Here is a 19,843-nt window from a genome sequence, read left to right as displayed (position 1 = left end):
ATTGTGACCCCATTGCTCAGCCAAATTTATACCATAACAAACCAAAACAGAGGTAGTTTAGTGGCATCTGTAATTTTTCTTTATTTCTCTGATTCTTTTTCCATTGATGATATTGATTCTCAGATCTCAGTTCTTTTGTCTTAGCTTAGTTCTGTTGACTAGAGTTCTTTGTAAAATAAATTCTTGCAATACAGAGTGAATGCCTAGGAAAAGTTGTATTAACCTTTGACAATGGTAGTACAGCATATACTGAAACTCACGAAGAGATGAGCTTTATGATTCCCCAGTCCTAGTTTTGCTCTGTGTCAGAACGATCACTTAAAATATGCCAGAATGTAGGATCCATAGGGCACTGATGCATCTTTCTGCCTAGTTGTTGTCACCTAGTATCTGATGTAAGAACCCTGGATTGAGGAATATCCCTGAGTATTGGCATTGCATTCATATACTTACCACAGGCCTTTGAGTCCCAGTCCCTGAGATGCCACGGTGCAAAACAGATATAATCCATGTGTTTTTCCCTGTCTTTCTTTGACATCCAGCTATCTTCTGTGAATAGTAGTTACATACTAAGAGATATAGGTATATCCTGATAGCTTGGTCTTCCTAACAATCCCACGCCGAAGTATACAGCTGTTTGCACAAGCATGTGTATCCTGACTGAATCCTCAGATATCTTGAGCTGTTCTCATCTGTTTATGTTCACTGCTCCATGATTGTGTGAGAGTCCAGGTACCAAGCATAAACATTATCAGCAATGATTTCTGGTAAATTTCTCCTTTGCTGGCATAAGGTTAATTAGAACCTTAGAAGGGTTTGGGTTGGAAGGGACCTTTAAGATCATCTAGTTCCAAACCCTGTGCCATGGGCAGGAACATCTTCCACTAGACCATATTGCTCAAAGCCCGTCCAACCAATTGCTATTGCTCAGTCATTTGATGGTACATAAAATGTAGTGCAGAGAAGGATGGATTTATATTTCTCAGGTGGAGACTCAGACTAAATAGAATCCTGCTGCACAGCACAGTGCAGTGAGTTCCCAGACATTAATATATTTCCGTTTCTCTCCTGGGTTAGTTCTATTTCAGTTCTCCTGGTCAAACAGAGTCATTATGTTTTATTTCTTCTCTTTCTCTCTGACTCTCCTTCTGTCTCTGTCTCTCTCTCTCTCTCTCATAAACACACATGTGTGCACAGTAAGAATGGGCAAACAAACATCTGTCCTGAGGGATCACAGGCTTGAACAACAACTTTGTGCTTTTCTGATCACATTGCCTGCAGAAAGAACAGTGCCAGCTGTAATCCCAGGTTGACATGCTGACATGCAGTGACAGAAGGGGTTTATGCATCCACATCAGCCTTCTCCCTGCTCGCTAAAGGCACTGGAAAGCACAAAGTCATTAAAATCCAATGCTACAGACTGAAGTAGAGCAACTGTGTGAAAGGATGGTCATAAATGAAAGGGGCCAGTCTTGAAACTGGCAGTCAGAAGTTCATGAATCCCAGCCTTGTTTTTAGAGATGTCTTTCTTTGTGATCTTGGGTAATGCTTTTACCACTCTGCAGCTCAGTTTTCTGATCAGTAAACTGAGGATAAAGCTCCAATTTACCTTATCTTCAGTGACTTTAATAGAAAATATTCTACAATTCACTGAACATGAAAGTCTTTCTGGGTCAATGAATTTTTATCTTTGCTACTTATTGAGTACCTGGTGCCCTTGGTCATAGCACAAGTTTGTGAATAGCAGCTGTCTTCGAGAAGACTTACTGGGTTACTACAGAATCCTAGAATCCTCTTTTCCTTTCTCTAAACTGATGCAAACAGAAGGATTGATTTCATTATTTGTAGCAATTAAAAAATGGAAAAGGCCTGTTTGCTTTCATTTATTCCATTCTGTAATAAACTGATATCCCCCACCACTTTTTCAAGTAAAATTTTAAATAATTCAAGAATTTCCCTGAGGATACTGTAGCACTGTCTAATATGCAGTCTTGATAGGAAGTGCTTCTTAATAAATTTCTCCTTTCATCAGTTTCTTACTTGCTCTTAATTATTTCCTGGCACTCACCCTAGAGAACTTACCCCTTCCATAGAGATTTTGCTGTTCTGTTATTTGTAACTGGTTAGCTTTCCAGTCCTCATCGGTGACATTAGACTAAGGGCCTTATAGGCATTACTCTCATTAGTGTTACTGACTGAGCAGCTTCCCTACAGTCAGCACTGTATTAATGGGAAAGGACTGCACATGTTATCTCTATTTGTATATTTAACTCCCCATATTATCTCCCTAATAATATGTGCACAAGGAAATGGGATTCAGAAACATCTGAAGGTTTCTAGTGGAGCCAATCCAGCTCCATAGCTGCCAGCACCAAGGCAGAGACTGCAAGTCTGCTGGAACTGAGCTGCTCTTGCTTGCAGGGCTGTTGTAGTGAGCCACGGACCCTTCAAGAAGCAGGTATAAAGCCACAAGTTTTCTTACCTTAGATCATGCACCCTACAAAGGCAACAGTGCTGTTTTCAGTCTCACATTGCTCCTGGAAGCAAAGTAGCTCCACTCATGTAGCTCCAATGCCTAACTCCAAACATGTAAATTAGATTCAGTGTTTTTCTGTCCTGATTTTGCCTAATGCACAAAACAGATAAACAACATCTAGATAAATGAGAGTTAATAGAATTTAAAGTGTCAATACAAATAAAGTGCTTTTGGTGTTTGATTATTGCTGCTCGTTCCCACTGGGCACTATAAATCACATCCTGACCGTTCACAAGGGAATCAAAGAAGTGGGATGTGAGGACAATAGCAGTGGATTTTATTCCAATCTCCGATTTCTTCCTGCAAAATGGATTTTTATTTTCTTTTTTAAAATGGAAAGATCAATATGTAGTTTCAGTTTTTCTTTAATAGATCCTTCAGCCTTGGCTGCCTGACATGGGGCTCAATTTGGATCTGGTCAGTGAAAAAACACAGTAATTTACACATTCCTTACAAAACATTTCAAACACTTAGTAATGTAGACACCCAAATTGTTTCATATTTTTAGAGTTTGAACTGGTAACTGCTTTCTCTGTACTGTACACTAGTTCTGTTTTCCAGCATACCTCAAATGAGAACTAAAGAACACAATATTTTTTTTTTCTTCTGCATGCTAGAAAAGGTTTGATTAACCTTTTTCCACCTTTGCTAGTCTGAGTTTTCTTTTGTTTTGCTCCTGTTGTGCTTCTGTGTTAGATTATCGAGGGTAAGACACTTATTTTCTCAGTCATCCAAAACAGGAGTGAAAGACTAATCCAAGGGAGGTTGAAATGTTACTGATCGTGTCCTGGGGCAGAGCATTGAATTAGATGGCTTCTTCAAGTCTTCCTTAGTCTTATTAGTGTCATTGTGGTCCACGTTAGCTTTACCTCCTGAACAGAAATTTAAACTCCTGTCTCCTAGTTTACTTCTGAATTTCCCAATGATTTTGGCCTGAATGGTGCTTTACTTTGAATTAGAACCCCAAGTTTTTTAGGCTAAAAAAGATCAGATAAAATAGGGAGTGGTGGCATTGTAAAGCTTTTGGTTGAGGCACTAGAGACTTAGGAACAGCTCTAGTTGCCTGAGTAACTTTTACTGTTGGAGTCTTGCTTGCTAATTCTCTCTCTTATTTTTAGTACTTATATTACCAAGACCTTGTTGTCTCTTGTCATGAGGGCAGTGAGCTGAGGAGAGTTGCAGTGTGAAGGTCAGCTTTTAACTCCAGTCCATAGTGAGATGAACAGAATAAAAGGTGTTGCTCCCAGCAAACAATGTGGTCAGAGGGAATTGAAGATAAAGTCAAGGGCATCCAGGACTAAGGGAAAATGAGGACAAAATATAAAATGAGAATTCAATAGCAAAAGATGCAACTTTATTGAACAGTGAAGGCAGAGGAAAAAATATGATATCCAAGAACTGAAGCAAAGCTGAACAATGTTAAGATTTGTCTATTTTTCAATCCACTCAAATTAAATAAAATCCTAAATTTGTATTAATTTTCTATAGCACTCCTGTTATACAAGGCAAAACTGAAGCTATACAAGAATTTTTAGAGGGACAGCTTGTGGTAGTTAGAAAGATTACAGATCATCTGCCTTATAATTTTTTTTGTTTAGCATGGACATACTGTTTTGTTTTTGTGTGAGCCACATCTGTGGTTTCAGGTTTGGACTTTTTTCAATTGTTTCCTAAAGCCACTGTAAATAGAGATTTTTTTTTACATGTATGGATTTTAATGCAACCATTCCCTATGTTACATAACATAAACCACAATATGGTCTTACAGTAACACAACAAAATAAACAGCTATACATAAACAGACCTGATGCCAAAACATGATTGTAAGGGTTGTTATTCCTTTCTTATGTATGGAGGAAGGTCTAGTCCTACAGATAGATTCTAATCCTTTACTAATAGACTTGTCTCAATTTTCTAATTAAATACAAAATATGAACAAATGGTGGTTGTACTTTGAAGTATTTAAAACAAAACATGTACTTAAGTAAATGTGAAGATGGGGCAATTCAGTATGCTGTAAGTTTTTAAGTGTGGCTGCCTGAAAACAGAAGTGGTTAAATAGGCTCAGTGTATGCCAATCACAAGCACACTTTGGAAAATTTTGTTCCCTTTATCAGATATTATCAGATATTAGGGAAGAATGGTAGCTTCTCCATGATGCATGCAAGTCTCCTTTTCTAGGGCACAGAGCATCAGCTCTAGGAGAGTTTTGGGGTTGAATTGAACTGAGTCAGTTTATGCTAGTAGAGGATTTAGCCATCGAAGATACACTTTTTACGCTGTAGCAGGCTCCTTCTCTCCCATGATGATAACAATTACGTGTGTGTAAATCTTAGTGAGATTATGGGCATCCATAGAAACTCAAAGGGAGCTGGCATTAAGGGCTGCTGGCTGAACTGAGCTATCAAACGCTAGCTGTTTACAGGCCCTTTTCTTGCTGAAATTCCATCTACAACAAGGGAAAAATGGTGGAAACATTTTAAAGCTTGAACACTGATACCAAGGTGTTTCTTTGAATCATTAGTATCACTGTAACATCTTTCATTTAATAACTGCTCATTAGATAAAATGTTTCATTCTTTTTAGAGACTTAGAAGGAATAAATAAAATAAAGAAAATAAAATGTTGCTTCTGTAGTGTTTCTTCATAGAACAGCCTTTGACAGTAATTTAGGACAGATGAGTGTTTTCTTATGGTATTCTTTTTAGCATCTTCACAGACTTGACAACACATCAGGTTGGGTTAATATCCCACCTGAAAGCAAGTACTTTCTTTCTGCCCACTGCAATTTGCTGGAACCTTTCAGTTTTTCTCTTTCACGCCTAAGAGGCAGTAAATCATTATGATTGGTATGTAGGCCAAGAAGCAAGATTTTTCAGAGCTTCAATTGTTCTTGTACTTTCTTTAGCTTAAGATTCCATTTTGATTTAGAAATAAGCTTAATGTAATAAAGGTTGTTTGTTTTCTTAAAGGAACCATCAGCAGAAAAGAAAAACTATCTTCCAGCACTGAAGGGTTTTGGAAGAAAATTCTGCTTTGCCCATGAGCAAATATAAACCGTGTGTCCTGGATGTTTGCACTGTATAAAAAGTATTTTCTGTGGGAACTGCCTGTAGTGATTAGCACTGTGAATTCTCATTATTTTTTTTTACCATTTTAGTTTGGTCTCAATTGAAGATTATCAAAAGCTAAAGTTCAAAGTGAATCTAATCTATTTATCTGTGTAGTCTGTGGAGCAGGGATACCAAGGGCTTCAGAAAAAAGACAGAATACTGGCAACCGATCGTATTTAACCAGTAGGCTCTTCTTTTTATGACCGGAATCCACATTTCCTTTGGAAAAAGAGAGACAATCCAAAAAAATCCCAGAAGCATAGAGCACTTCTGCCATATTCCTCTCCAAAGTATTTAGTCCTTGGGAATGTCTGTGGTATTTTAAATATTTTGAATATTCAGGTTAACCAAGATTCAAGAATCTGGAAGATTTCAAAATGTTACCATTAAAATCCTTGAGGTCGTAAAAGTCCGATTGCTTATCAGTTTGTTGAAAAACTTACACATGTAATGGAATTTCTGTTGATTGTGCGTAGAAGTCCTAAATGGGGCAAAAGACTTCTTGTAATCCTAGTCTTCACAGTTGGCTTTAGAATTTTTACATGAAAAAGGAATAAAAATAGGTGAAACAATGTGTTTATGAGGCACAGTTCTTTAGAAGAAGCCAAGTTGTTGAGCAGATCTAAGTCATATTGATATACAGCAATTTATTATGCACATGAAGGAAAAAAGAGGAAACTTATTTAAAGTGAGCCGTTCCTATTGGTACTTGAATCACTTAAGCAGCAAGAAACTATGGGAGGAAAAATATTTAGTAAATCACAAGTAGCAAAACTAACAACACTATTTTACTATTAAAAAAATTATATCCTGCAACCTTTGAGACCCACATGGATTCTGAATGCAGAAGAATGATGGGATTAGGAGTATTTTCTGAAATAAATTTAAATTACTCTATCCTGTGTATTCTATTCTGAAGAACAGCCTTGAATCAAATCTGGACTCAAAAAGAAAAAAGAGAGGATCTACATTAGTTATGTGAAAGGGTTGTTTGAATATGTGTATCATTCAACTATAGAAAGAAATTGCACTGAGGTCACAAAAAGATTGTTACTGGAAGTTTCTGTATATGAAGATGGACACATCTTAATCACATCATGGCTCAGCTGTCAGAGGTTCAATAAGCTTTCTTCATGCTGAACTTATGTTACTTCGTGTTGCAAGCCATGATATTTCCTTTTTGAACTCTCATATCAAATGTTGTGTTTATTTTTTAAAGCACAACTCCAAGTCAGTGTTTATTTAGGAATTGTGTGGTTCTATTGTTTATATTTAATGACTATTCTAAGCACTTAACAATGAAAAAGTTGCTCTTTAGCTTACTGTTGTAATTGGGTATATGAGTGAGCACATTCTCATGCACGTTTTTAAAAAATCATTCTTAGCTATGTCTGAAATAAAATCTAAAAACAAACCAAAAAAGAATAGATCAGATACTAATGTTGCAATATAAACCTATTTGAATTTTCTAATGCCCTTCAATTTTTCACCGCTTTTAAGGGTATGATTTTTATATGTATTTTAATCCTGCTGATATATCTGCATAATAATAAAATAATAAAATTAAATTAAACCTTATTTTAAAAAAAAAGTTTTTAAAGATGTGGTGGGGAATAGTTGTCATTTCTGGCTTTCTTGAAGGTCTAGAACTATAAGAAACCCATTTTCCATTGTCATGTCTTTTTTGATTGTCCCACTTCCTTTTTTACCTTAGTCTTGTTGGCCTGTTCTTGTCAGATGCCCTATTTCTGAGGAATTTCAATTTACCACATTATTTCTTTTCTACAGTCAGCCTTTCACACAGAGGAAGAAGTACTCTGTGCTAGCCCCTGGCTGACTCTAGTGTTCCTCTGAACTTTCTTCATTCTGAAAAAGCTCTCATTGCCACCAGTAAAAGGTTACTTATGTGCACACTGGTACCGGATGAAGCCCATGGAGTATCTTGTTGCTTGTAAATAGTGTTACAGAATTTCTTTGGGGCCATAGAAAATGTGCCTGCCCATCAACATTATAATATCAATGCACTCATCTAACCAGTAGTCCTAGCTCAGAATGTACTCTATAAAGTGTGGAATAACCCCCATTTCTACCCAAACTGTATCTATCTCTATCACATGCAAAATAGATGTAGTAGCAGCCTCTCTGTAAGTGTTCAAGTCTGGGTTGACAGGGAAATCTAGGCCTTTAAGTGCCCTTGCAATGCCTCTTTAGTATTTTTCAGGACCTAGTATGCCTTTCTTTCATGGAAAAAATTAGGCACACTGCAACAGAAGCAAAAAATCCTAAAGGAGATGCAGAATTTTTCTGATTGCATTTATAAGATTTAGCTATTTTGGTGGGCATGGATTAGTGTGTGAGAAAAGGTCTAAGCTGAATGTCTTGCTAACTTATCTTTAAAAAGATAATGTTTTTGTAGTGAGCTTGACTTAATTTTGTTTCTGTTCTCCCCAAACCAATGGGTCTGCTTCCCTGTCCGGTGAGTGTAATCTTGCCATGGGCTTAAATGAATGGCAGAACTTGCAGGAAAGGAAGCTATCATTTAGGCTAAGAAATTGGAAAAACAGCTGATCTGCATGACCTCAGCTTACATTAGTCTTCAGCTTATTATTAATGAATGGATCAAATATCATTGTTTTGTTAACATTACTGTCTCTTTAGCTTTAGGTTGGGTTTTTTCTTTGTTTTTGTTGTTTATATTAATTCAGCTCCTCTTTATAAATTTTTTCTTGGCTCCCACATTGAACATGGTTCAAATTTCCTGTTTAGGAATATGTACACATAGAAATGTAGAAGTGAATTTTTGGTGGTGCTCATATGAATTAAGAGAGCTGGGAATGTACTTAAAGGTAACTTAATGTCTGCGAGTTACTCCAAGTCACCACCGTGCGTTTTTAAATATGACTTGACAAATGACTGAGAGTGTTTCCAATTTTATCTTTTCCTTCTAGCTTATCTGAGTAACCAATTGTATATGGCAGGCATCTGAGGTGCAACAGAGAAACTGGAGCAATAATGTGTGTCAGCTGGTGCTTAATTAGATATTTCTATGATGGGGAATAGCAGTTTCCCACGATTAATATGTTATATGGAAGGTAAAAAGTAGATGACTTTTCAGGAAGGTAATTGGGCCAAGAAAAAGTTGTTCTTAAATGACTTTGCTTCTTTTTTACCTGTTGCCCCAAATAAGCAGCAAGGCTCCTAAATGTTCATCATTTTAGTTGGGGATACTAGCCCAAATGCAAATTGCTGCTTTCCTTACAGCTGAGCTTACAGAGATCTAGACGATGATTTTGTACAAATACTCCTTAAGATTAGGTCATGTGAATCCTTGTGGCACTATAGCTGGTGTGTTGCTATAGTGCCTCTCACCTGGTGCAGAAAGTCAGCAGTACCAAGATGCTGCTGGAAAGCACATCTGTGGTCAGCAGGTACCTCAATACAGACTAGCAGCATTTCTGAGCAACAGCTGTGCAGTAAGGATGATCAAACACATGAGATCCACCAGTCATATTCCCTGCAGTATAAGAGTGCCTGCTCTTGACTGGCTGGACTTTTATGACTTAGTTTTTAGTTATTCTGTTTTCATTGGTGTCTCTTTACATTGAAAAAAGATTACAGCATCTGTTTCAAAAAGTCCATTAAATATGAAGCCCCATTAGGATATTTATATGTGGGACTTTAAAGGCAGTACTGCAAATCTTGCAGAGCAGTTGCTGACTTGGACCACCATTTGTTCAAAACACGTACTGGAGCACAACTGATTTACTGAACTTCTGCTTATGGTAGTATTACTTCAGGAAGCTGTGGGCTTACTCCTTTTTCTACAATATTATAATGTTGCATGTAAAAATGCACTCGTTTTATGACGGTGTGACTGAGGAGTTTTTGTAAAAATAATGCTTGAAGCAAAAATTAGAATTAATCAGAAAATGACTGTAACTGAAGAAAATGAAAAAGCAGAATGATGGCACTTGCTCACTGTCATTCCTAACACCATCAAACTGAGCTGCTTCTTTCTACTAGAGGTTCCATCTGAGCTGTACAATTTTCCAATAGCTAGGGAATTTGGTCAGAGGCTTTGTGTGAATCCTGTTCCTCTCTGTGCTGTACAAGTTATAAGAGCTTTCCACCAGAGCACACTTTAATGGATGATTCTATTATCCATCAACATGGAACAATGGAACTGCAATTGCCAGAATTTACATTTTGGCTAATTATTTCTGCTTTTATTTAAATTAGTTTCTAAGCTTTTGTTTTATTCTGGCAACAGGCCCAAGTCTTTGGTAACTGAACATAAGTCTTTATGTATCCTTATGTAACATTTCTTCCTCTTTTCAAATTTTACTTCCCTTTTTTCCTATTTATCTTTCTGTTCTTAGGTGTTTTACTTTTTTTAAAACTAATTCTATTACATCCTTTCAGCACCGATTTCTTATATTTTTTTCCTTTCCTTTTTTTTTCTATTTACTGGGTTTCTAGTCCTAACACGTGTCTTTTACCAATGCAAGAAGGTTTATCAAATTACTACTAACTCTGTGTTTACATGACTGACATATTGTGCCATGTCCTTATGCAATCAGATCTAGAGTCTGATCGAAATGTTTTAACTCATGACACTGAGTTCATGCAAGGTCTCACATCACAGACAAATTGCACATGCCTTCTAACCAATTTGGATAAACAGATACTCTGAGGAGAATCTGAGATATCTTTTTTGTAGGATTTAATTTCTTTGACCTTCCAGAACTTCAGGCAATTGGATGAATAGCTATTCTCCACTTTACTAAAGATAAATCTCTCTCTTTTCAAATATATATATGTACACACATGCACACTTATTTATCTATAGCTAAATAAGGTCATAAAAAAAAAATCTAGGATGTTTTAACTATTTCATTGACTTTTCAGATTGTTTTTAAGCTGTTTTTTAAACTTTAAAGGCAACACTGATAGTGAACGGTTCCAAATGGTAAAACAGAAAATCCCCTTCAAATATAACCGGCCTGTAGAGGAGTGGCTGCAGGAAAAAGGTAACAGTCATTAAAACTTTCATTTTAAACCCATTTGATTCTAAACTCTCATTTTTAAAGCCTGCAAATAAATGTTTCTTAAATGATAATCGCCTGCTGCATAAATGACTGTTTTAATTTTCATTATAATTTGTGTCAGCTTCCACCTGCCATATGTTGATAAATCATGCTATAATACATTGCTATTAAAATGCAGTTAAAGGGACGAAATTCTAAGCTTGCTATAATAGTAATGACAAACAAACAAGCAAAAATTCAGGACATGATTTCTAAAAAAAAACCAAGTGAAGAAGAGTGAAGAGCAACAACATGTATTATGGCAATTTAACCACTGCATGATTTTCTTATTTTAATTTGGGCTTGAGCTACATTTATATCTTTATTGTTGAAGTTTTCTTAAAAGATTTTCAAATCTACTTGTAAAACCACTTCCTTTAAGTTGGGTTTTTGTTTTTGTTTTTGTTTTTTCTCATGAGTCTGATTAGCCACTATGGCTATGGATTTCCCAATTGTATTAACATAATTAAATGATTTTAAAAAATGTTGTAAAGAAAACATTTTTTAACATTTTCTTTTAAATTACAGTGAGGGAGACAGAGAAAGATGATTGTTCTGTTGCTTTTATGCTATGTCTGGAATACAGTTTGAACAGTCACATGATATTTGTCTAAGATACAGATCAAATTTCTAATCTCAGGCAGTGCTACTTAATTTTGTGGGTTTGCCTGGAGTAATTGGCCTCAGTTCAACAAAAAAACTTGTTAACATGAGTAAGTCCAGATGGCTTGAGTGAAAGTTCTGCATGCAGTCCATGACCCGTTGAAATGGGACTTGTATCCGAACAGTAATTTTTATTTTTAAGGAATTAGTAGAGGGGAATAAAATCTTGGATGTAAGAACCCGTTTTAAAGCCTGGTGAGGGTAACAGAATAACTTGCTGATTCCAGTGGGGCTTGAACTAGGCTCTTGGTAATACAGTGGAGTTTAAGTCAGGAAGATCTTCTCCCTCTACTACTAAATGTGGTACTAAAAAAAAAAAAAAAAAAGCACTGTAACTAACTCCTGGCCTTGGAGTCTAAACAAAGCAGAACACAATCTTCTCTTGTTTCCATTTATGAAAGTACTGCTAATAAAAGGGGGTGACCTTTGAACTCAGATCTTGCATTTTCTGTGCTGATTTAGACCATGGTTGTTAACGCATTTTCCAAGACGGAAAGCCAATCTTTTGTAGGACTGGAAAAATATAGTTTATGTTCTGTTTCAAATTTCTAACCTCAGCTGAATTAACAAATTGATTTATCCAGTATGAACTAAGTTAACGTCAGGAAGGATGTGGCTAAATCCAGTCAAAATATTTTTATATGAAGGGCCTGATCCTGCAAAGTGTTGTGCAAACTCAGTTCCTGCTGACTTCAATGAGAGCTGGCAGTGTTGCTCACTTTTCAGGTTTGGTCTACAAAGGTGTAGTGTTTAAAACTAAAGCTAAAGTATTAATGAAAGTAAGGCAAAAATATTTGTTTACTCAAAACAGAGGGGGTTTTTTTACCACCAGTCTGTCATAAACAGTTAATTCAGCAAAATTGTAAATAAATTTTAAGATAACAATAAACAGAAAATGCTTATTGAGTCTCAGTGGGTTGCCCTATTAATTTACAAGATCAAACTAAAATAGATAAATAAAGTTTAACACTAAAAAGAGAATAATTTTGGTAAGTCTGAATTGCTAAAGTCCCTTTAACACTAAGGACAATGATTGCCTCAATTTTGTTAAAACAGATGCATGTCTAATTCCTTGATGCAATTCATGTGCTTGAGAAACCCGTCTTTGTTTTCTTTTGGCTTGGTTGTGGGTTTGTTGCTTTTTGGTTTGGGTTGTTTTTTTTTTTTTTCCTTTTTGGTTTTCCACAAAATCTTTTACTTTATATCCCAGCTTCTAAAAGTTTGAGCTTAAAAGCATGCCAAGACACTTTCATTTGTAATCCATCCTGAAGTTTTGAACTGAAGTCTACCTTTTGTGGATATTGGTGCTTTGTTAAAAGACAATCACACATGCACTAGAGTCTAAAAGAGACTATATTTGAGTCTTCAGGCACTCTCAAAGCACTGGATGTTGTTAGGCTAGAAGGGTAGAGCTATGTTTTCACTAAAGTGAAAAGAAATTCAGTCTTTCCACTGTGTGTCAGGGAATGACAATGTGCAGTGTAACACCTGAGACGATATAACTTGGTTCCTTCATTCCAAAGTAGACAGACATTTTCAGCAACTTAGGTATCACTCAAATTAAAAAAATATAAGAGTGAGTAATTTCTGTAGCTTTTCACCAGCCTGCTCATCCATCTAGTCATCCATTTAACAATTAATGTAACATGGAAACCTTCTGTCAGAATGCTTTATAAAGATGATGAGAGAAAGGGTAGCTTCCTATCAAAATGTAACAAAACAAACTGATGGCTGGAGGAATAGATTCATCAAAGAGACAGCATATAAATAGCTGTCTTGCCCATGTGAGTTCTTGGCTTGGGTGAGGTAAGATGAAACACTTTTTGATTGACATTTTTGAACACTATAGATTTGGTCTTCCTTTGTTACTCCTATGTTATTCATAACAATGAAATAGTTCATTCTTGGAAAGCAAATATGACACATTATCTTTCTGAAGTGGCGTCACTATTGGCTTTGAAGGGCTTTAAATTTTATAAATTAGTTTAAAATAATTTTAAGAGCCCAGGTTTACGGTCTTGAATTGGATGAGTAATATGCAAAATATTAAATGCTGTTAACTTCACTGAGATTACGTATGTGAATATAAAAAGAGGCATTAGTCTTAAATTGTTCAACTTCAGTAGTCATAAATCCAGCAAATTTTCTGAGCAGAATACTTGGTATCTGCTAAGGCACAGATGTTACCTGTTCTGCAATTGGATGAGCTGATAAAGACCCAGAAGCATCACATCCAAAGGATTGATCCCAGAAGTCCTTAATTATTCAAATCTCTCTTACCTGTAAAGTCTCCTTGATGTAAGTGACTGTACTTTTGAAGCAAGAACTATTAGTATGAATTAGGATTTGCAAAGTCAGGCCCAAAATCTCTCCTAGTGCTACAGAAAAGTTACACTTCAGATTTCTCTGTGGTATTTTTAATTAGAATTCAGTTTTCCAAATTAAGAAGTCAATGAGAGAGCAAACAAAGAAACAAGAGCCTGAACTATTCAGAGTATTTACAAAACACCTCATAATTTTTCTTCAGTATGACATTAAAATAGCAGTAGGAAGGATTCTCTGTGGACAAAAAGGACTGTAATTCTGCAGTCCTTACACACCTAGTAGAATTTACTAATGCAAATAGTTCCTCAATAAAATTCAGTGGCCAAATGAATTTTACATAGGCTAAGTAAAAGCTTCAGCTAAATTTCATTTAAAGAATGATCAGAAGAGACATATGGTGGCAGAATTAAGTGTATCTTCTCTCCAAAGTTTTTTCTCATTCCATATTCATTTCCCTAGTGTCTTTATCATGTGCGTGTACACCATCTTCGAGAGAAGAATGAGGAATTGCAGGTAATAGGTGACTGCAACAAGTGATTGTTCTTTTAGGAAACACAGTTTTAGTGTGGTTTCCAGCATTAACCATATGATGCAGTGCATGAATCCTGGTCTGGAAAACCACTTAACAATGAAGGCCCCAAAACACACTATCAGAGTTCCTTTTTTTGCAGGAATAGGGTCACTTCCTTGGTGTACACTTACTTTCAACATTAGAAGATGCAGATGAAGGCCCAGAATTGGATACATGATCTCTTTTTTTTTTTAATTAATTTACTAACTCTTCATTCTTGCAAATAAAGCAAGAGATATGACAGACGTGTGAAGCTATGCTATGAGCTTGGGTTAGAATAGTTGACATCCTGAGAAGAGTCACAATCCTCCAGAAGAAGTGAGAGAACGCCTATTCTATCCTTGTCTGGATCAGCAAAAAATTTTCCTTTCTCATCACCTTCCACCTTTTTCCGTTTGGCAGAAGATGAAAAAAGATGCTAAATTAATTCAGGGGAAGAAAGGAATGGAAATACAAATGGAAAACTGAACTGACAGTATCTTCCATCTGTTTTCAGGGATAACATCTCAAGATTAGTGAAATAAGTCCCTTTACTCATAAGTCCCTTCTTTACTCATCTTACCTCTACTCTTTGGCACTCTTATAATGAGTGAGGTGGGAAGGAGGGAACAGTAGCAAGTGACGTGACTGAGTTTGTAGGGGAAGGGACAATATGGACAGTACTATACTGCTAGAGGGAGGGAACATATTCAGAGAAGGGAAAGTGGTGTAGTAAAATTCTTACAGCATATCCATTAAAAAATCCAAAGCACAACATGACAGAAAAGAAAAGCAGGCTCTGAGGACATGGTATGGGACAGGAGTTTTGACCTTCTACAGTGTACAGTGCCATTTCCTCCAACTCAGACAGGAGCTGGGCTGAGAGGGATGAATATCTTAACCGATATCGTTACTGGACCCTATTTTTGTCATAAGACAAGAGTAAAGGCTCTGTTTACATTCTGAGGATGTGTGGCTTCAGTGCATGTTTATTGATGTTTTAATAGACATATGTTGCCTCTGGCAAGTTTAAAACCTCCTGAGATGCAGAATATTGCATCAGGTGTTTCAACACTTTCCAGGGGAAGAATATCCCCCCCATTTTTATTTCTCATTTCTTCATCAATGCAGTTACTCCACCCTAATCAAGTCCTAATTTTCCATTTACAAATCTGAGGGTGAGGAGCACAAGGGATGTGCAGCCCACCTCCACATGTCTCTGTGTTACACCTCTCCATATACTGTTGCTTAGTTAGCTAGGGTCCTCTTTGGGGCCAGGAACTACTTTCAGACACATTTCTTCTCTTGTCCCCATTCTCTCCCCCATGGTCCATCCTGTCACCATAAGATGATGCTACACCGCATCACCACTTCACTTCAAGACCCGCCACGACGACCACCAAAATTGGTGAGCTCCCCCATGTATTTTGATCTACTCTAACCACTGGCTGTGAAGGAATGAGCAGTAGATCATAGGCTGTACTTTCTTACGTGGTGGCATTCGGCACCTCTCATCAGGCTGGACTAGACAGAAAGTGGCGTGTGAGAACTGGGGAACGGGAATGAGATGGGAACATATATTTCAAACTTCATAAAAATTGGAAAACAAAAGATACTTGAATGATGATTGACTTGAAGCTGCATTGGTAAGTCAGTGCATTCTGAGCAATGTCCAGTCTGGTTGTCTGCTAATTCAGCAGATTTCAGGCGGCATGCCCCTAATCTTTTGAGGAATAATGAAATTATAGGCACTGCCTTTGCATTTCATGAAACAATTTATTTCTTAATATGGTCAACCTAGTGCAGCCTGGGACATAAACAGTATTTATAGAGCAGTCCAGCCTGAATGTTATATAAGTGTCCTGCAAAACTAGGTGAATTGGCAATTGTTACTAGATTTATTTTTAATAATTCTATTTTTTATTACATATGATACTGGACCACTTCTAACACTCAAGATATGACCTTGACTAAACCACATAACCTGCCTACATTTGAATTCCACTCTCTGTAAGAGGGGAGGGAGTAAGGCACTCTGGAGCTTAACCGGAAGTCGTATCCTCACTATTTCAAAAGCTTTGCTCTTTCAGAGACATCAGAAATGTTTGCATTTCTTGTTTCTTGGGTTTAGATTTGCAAGCCTAAACAACACAAAGTTTACAGGTGAAAGATCATGACTGATCCTGTCGTAACACTCCTACTCAATTCTTATAAGGCTTCATTTTTTTCTGATGTTTTACTGTTTCTGAGCCAGCCCTTGAAACCTTTGCATTATAAAAGTGGCTTTATGAGTTAATCCAGTCCTTTAGCCAGTCCAAAAGGAGGTTTATTTATGGGCTGAAGCTTGACAGGTACTGCAATCTGAATTGATAGTAGAAAAATGGCTGCATATTGAAGTCCTATTTGTAGTTTAAAATCCATCCAATCCTAAAAGAATGGGTTCAAATTTCTGAAGTTCCTCCAGAGTTTTGATGTGTGAGTGGATGCTGAAGTTTAAGGTTCAGTTTTAGGTATTCGTACTTTCAGGCTAATCTTCCTTATTAATGACTTTTAGGCACTACATTTCCATACTGTTTCTCTACAGTCATCATAAACACTACCAAGAATGAATCTACTTCTCCTTTGTCCATCACTTTGGGCCAGGGCTCAATGTAGAATGAAAACTGAAGGAAATGTCTGTCAATAATGCTATTCACCCCCCTTCACTAGGACGACAGTTAACGATCTTCAACACCCAGGCGCAAATAGCCATAGGAGGGAAGGACAGAGGGCGTCTCTTCCAAGGCCAGCTCTCCGGTCTCTATTACAATGGCCTGAAAGTGCTGAACATGGCAGCGGAGAACAACCCCAACATTAAAATCAATGGAAGTGTCCGACTCGTTGGGGAAGTCCCTTCCATCTTGGGAACAACACCCACAACATCCGTGCCACCGGAAATGTCAACTACAGTCATGGAAACCACGACCACGATGGCGACCACTACCACCCGAAAAAATCGTTCACCACCTAGCATCCAGGTGAGTCAATTAGTCTTCTCCATTTCCATCAGTTCTTAACTAGTATTGCTGCTCATTTGTAAGTTCATAGGAGCCATGTTCTCTGATCATGTTCCATGTAACTATTTTAAAAATGTTACCTTCCTGTGCTGGACACAGGACAAACAGCTGGCTGAATTGTTGCGGCACCTGTATGTGAGAATAGGAAGAGATTTTGCTCCTGATCTAGTGCAACCCCACTTGTGTAAGTGAGATTGTCACAATGTGAACAAGAACAAGGTTTTAACTATGTTTCAAAAGTTCCATATGTGGGGAAATGTATTCCGAAGAGAGTTACAAAGCTTAATGGGGGTGGGTGTATGGTTATTTATTATTATGACAGTATGAACTGCTGCAATAGTGAAGTTCATAATGAGGAGAAAAGCAATGGAGCATTACTTCCAGTTGGAGTCATTTTTCATTTTCCTTTTATAGCCCTCCTGCAGAGAATTTTGAAGGAACGCTATCAAGATCAGTTTCTTGCAAAATGTAGATGTTCCAACATAGAATAGTTCCAATCTATTTGGTAAAAATCATTCCTAAAAAAAAATTAATTTAGGTGTTCTGACTTAATTGTGCCTATGTAGTTATTTCAACCCTTAAAATGCAGTGGAAGCCAGAATATGGAACTGGTTAGAAATAAACACCTTCAATTGGCTCTCCTTGTCTGTGCAAAGAAAAGAATCATGTGAATAACTGATCTGAGCTGTGGGTTATTTATTTCAGCAGTATGCTATCATGTTATTGTGTTATCAACTACAATGAAACATTTGTTTTGAAATCATTAGAGAGATGGAGCTACTGGAGAGACTCTAGAAAAGGGCCTCTAAAACGAGTAAGGGACTGGAGCATTTCTTGTGTGAGAAAAGGCTGAGAGAGCTGGGACTGTTCTCGCTGGACAAGGGGACGCTCAGGGGGGATCTTAACTGTGTGTACAAATACCTGAAGGAAGAGTGTAAAGATGACAGTGGTGCCCAGTGACAGGACCAAAGATGATGGGCACAAACTGAAACACAGGACTTTCCCGCTAAACATCAGGAAACATTTGTAACGTGAGGGTGACTAAGCATGGGCACAGGTTGCCCCAAAAGGCTGTGGAGTGTCCATGCTGTTAAATATTCAAAAGCCATCTGCACATAGTCCTGGACAGCTGACTCTGCGTGATCCTACTTGAGCAGAGGTTTGGACTAGATGACCTCCAGAGGTCCCTTCCAACCACAGCTATTCTGTGATTCTGTGAGGTGCCTCTGGCTGCAGTGGAATTTACAACTATTAGAGTAATTAATTCCAAGCTGAGGTTTAACAGTGCCCCCTTTGGTACTCTGTAAATCCAGATAGCAACAGGACTGGGATTAATTGAGCTATTAGCCTCAAACACCCAGTAGGTGATTTATAAAGTCTCAGCCAAATGAGGGGAAATTACCCCGGGTTTGGTCACTGTTGGTCATAAACTTTGCAAGAATTACAGTTCCTTCTCCTCAGTGACTAGTTCTAATTTTAGAGAAAATATTTGTACAGTTGCATCTCCAGAACTATGAAGTCTGTTGTTCTTATCCTGCCCTCAATAATTTTTAAAGGCAGCAGAACTGTGTTTAGCTATACCAGTGGAACAGAGAATAGCACTGGACCTTTATGGGCTGGGTCAAGCTGGAAATGATGCTGGCTTGCCTGAAGAGGAGCTCTTTCTGAAAGCTTCCTGCCTGGCCTACGTGGCAGTTCACTCAGCCTACAGAGACCAACTGTGTGCTGAGAGAGCATCAGGAAGATTTAATAAAGTGTCAAAGTGCTTCTAAAAACATGGTTAGAGCAGCGATTTCCTGGATACACATGCACCACAACAAATGGCCTCATCTCAGCTGATATTAAAGCAATAACTCTTTGACACTTCATGCTATCCGCTGAAAGAAAAATAAAGGTCAATATGTACCTCCATTACAACTTTCTGCATTTCAATATTGGGCCATTTTATTGCTGTCGCAGCACAGATGGCTTGCCTTTCTTCTTTATTTTTGGTGGAATTTGATTCTGTCTGCTTAAGTTGCAGTATCTGTGTGGTGAAAGTGAGAAGAAATTGTCTTTTTCTGTTTGGGCAGTATCTCCAGCCACTCTTTTTCAGGTGCCTAATGGTTATTTTATCTTGCTTGTGTTCGACATCACCATCACCAAGCCTGCTTACAATTTTAGATCTAAGTGGTGGAAAAATCTAATAGAACAAGTTTACTCTTTGGGAAACGTAAAATATAGATACCTAAGGCTATGAGCGGTACAAATACAGTTAGTTATTACCTTGTTCCAGCTTTTCTTCTCTTTTCTGCTCATGAGTAAACAATTTTTCTTCACTTTCAAGGCTGTTTAAAGTTTAGCCTCTTCTCTCCTGATTCTGATCAGCATGATTCATGCATTTTTTGCTCACTTCTTAGATTTGATTATAAGAATCTTTCTGCTTCCATACAAAAGGCAAAGGGTTATTTTTCCAATCACATTGAAACTCTTTTGTCATCATGATGCATGCCAAAAAGTTGTCAGAGGTTAGG

General features: G+C 37.4%; 1 protein-coding gene across 45 annotated transcripts in view; it reads left to right on the top strand.

Annotated features, from left to right (window-relative positions):
- The window catches only part of NRXN3 (neurexin 3), a 982,258-nt gene that overhangs the window by 856,755 nt on the left and 105,660 nt on the right, over positions 1-19,843 (top strand). For 17 of the 45 annotated variants that reach the window (XM_032113016.1, XM_032113015.1, XM_032113014.1 and 14 more), the window contains 3 exons: positions 10,590-10,679; positions 15,623-15,682; positions 16,984-17,291. In XM_032113016.1, coding sequence (XP_031968907.1) covers positions 10,590-10,679; positions 15,623-15,682; positions 16,984-17,291 — 458 coding nt within the window. The remainder of the gene's footprint in view (positions 1-10,589; positions 10,680-15,622; positions 15,683-16,983; positions 17,292-19,843) is intronic. The other 28 variants (XM_032113017.1, XM_032113030.1, XM_032113029.1 and 25 more) reach the window with 2 other exon arrangements.

The sequence above is a fragment of the Corvus moneduloides genome, chromosome 6 (assembly GCF_009650955.1).
Source record: "Corvus moneduloides isolate bCorMon1 chromosome 6, bCorMon1.pri, whole genome shotgun sequence".
NCBI lineage: Eukaryota > Metazoa > Chordata > Aves > Passeriformes > Corvidae > Corvus > Corvus moneduloides.
Note: the sequence above shows the minus strand (reverse complement) of the source record. Positions and strands in the feature narration are given on the sequence as shown.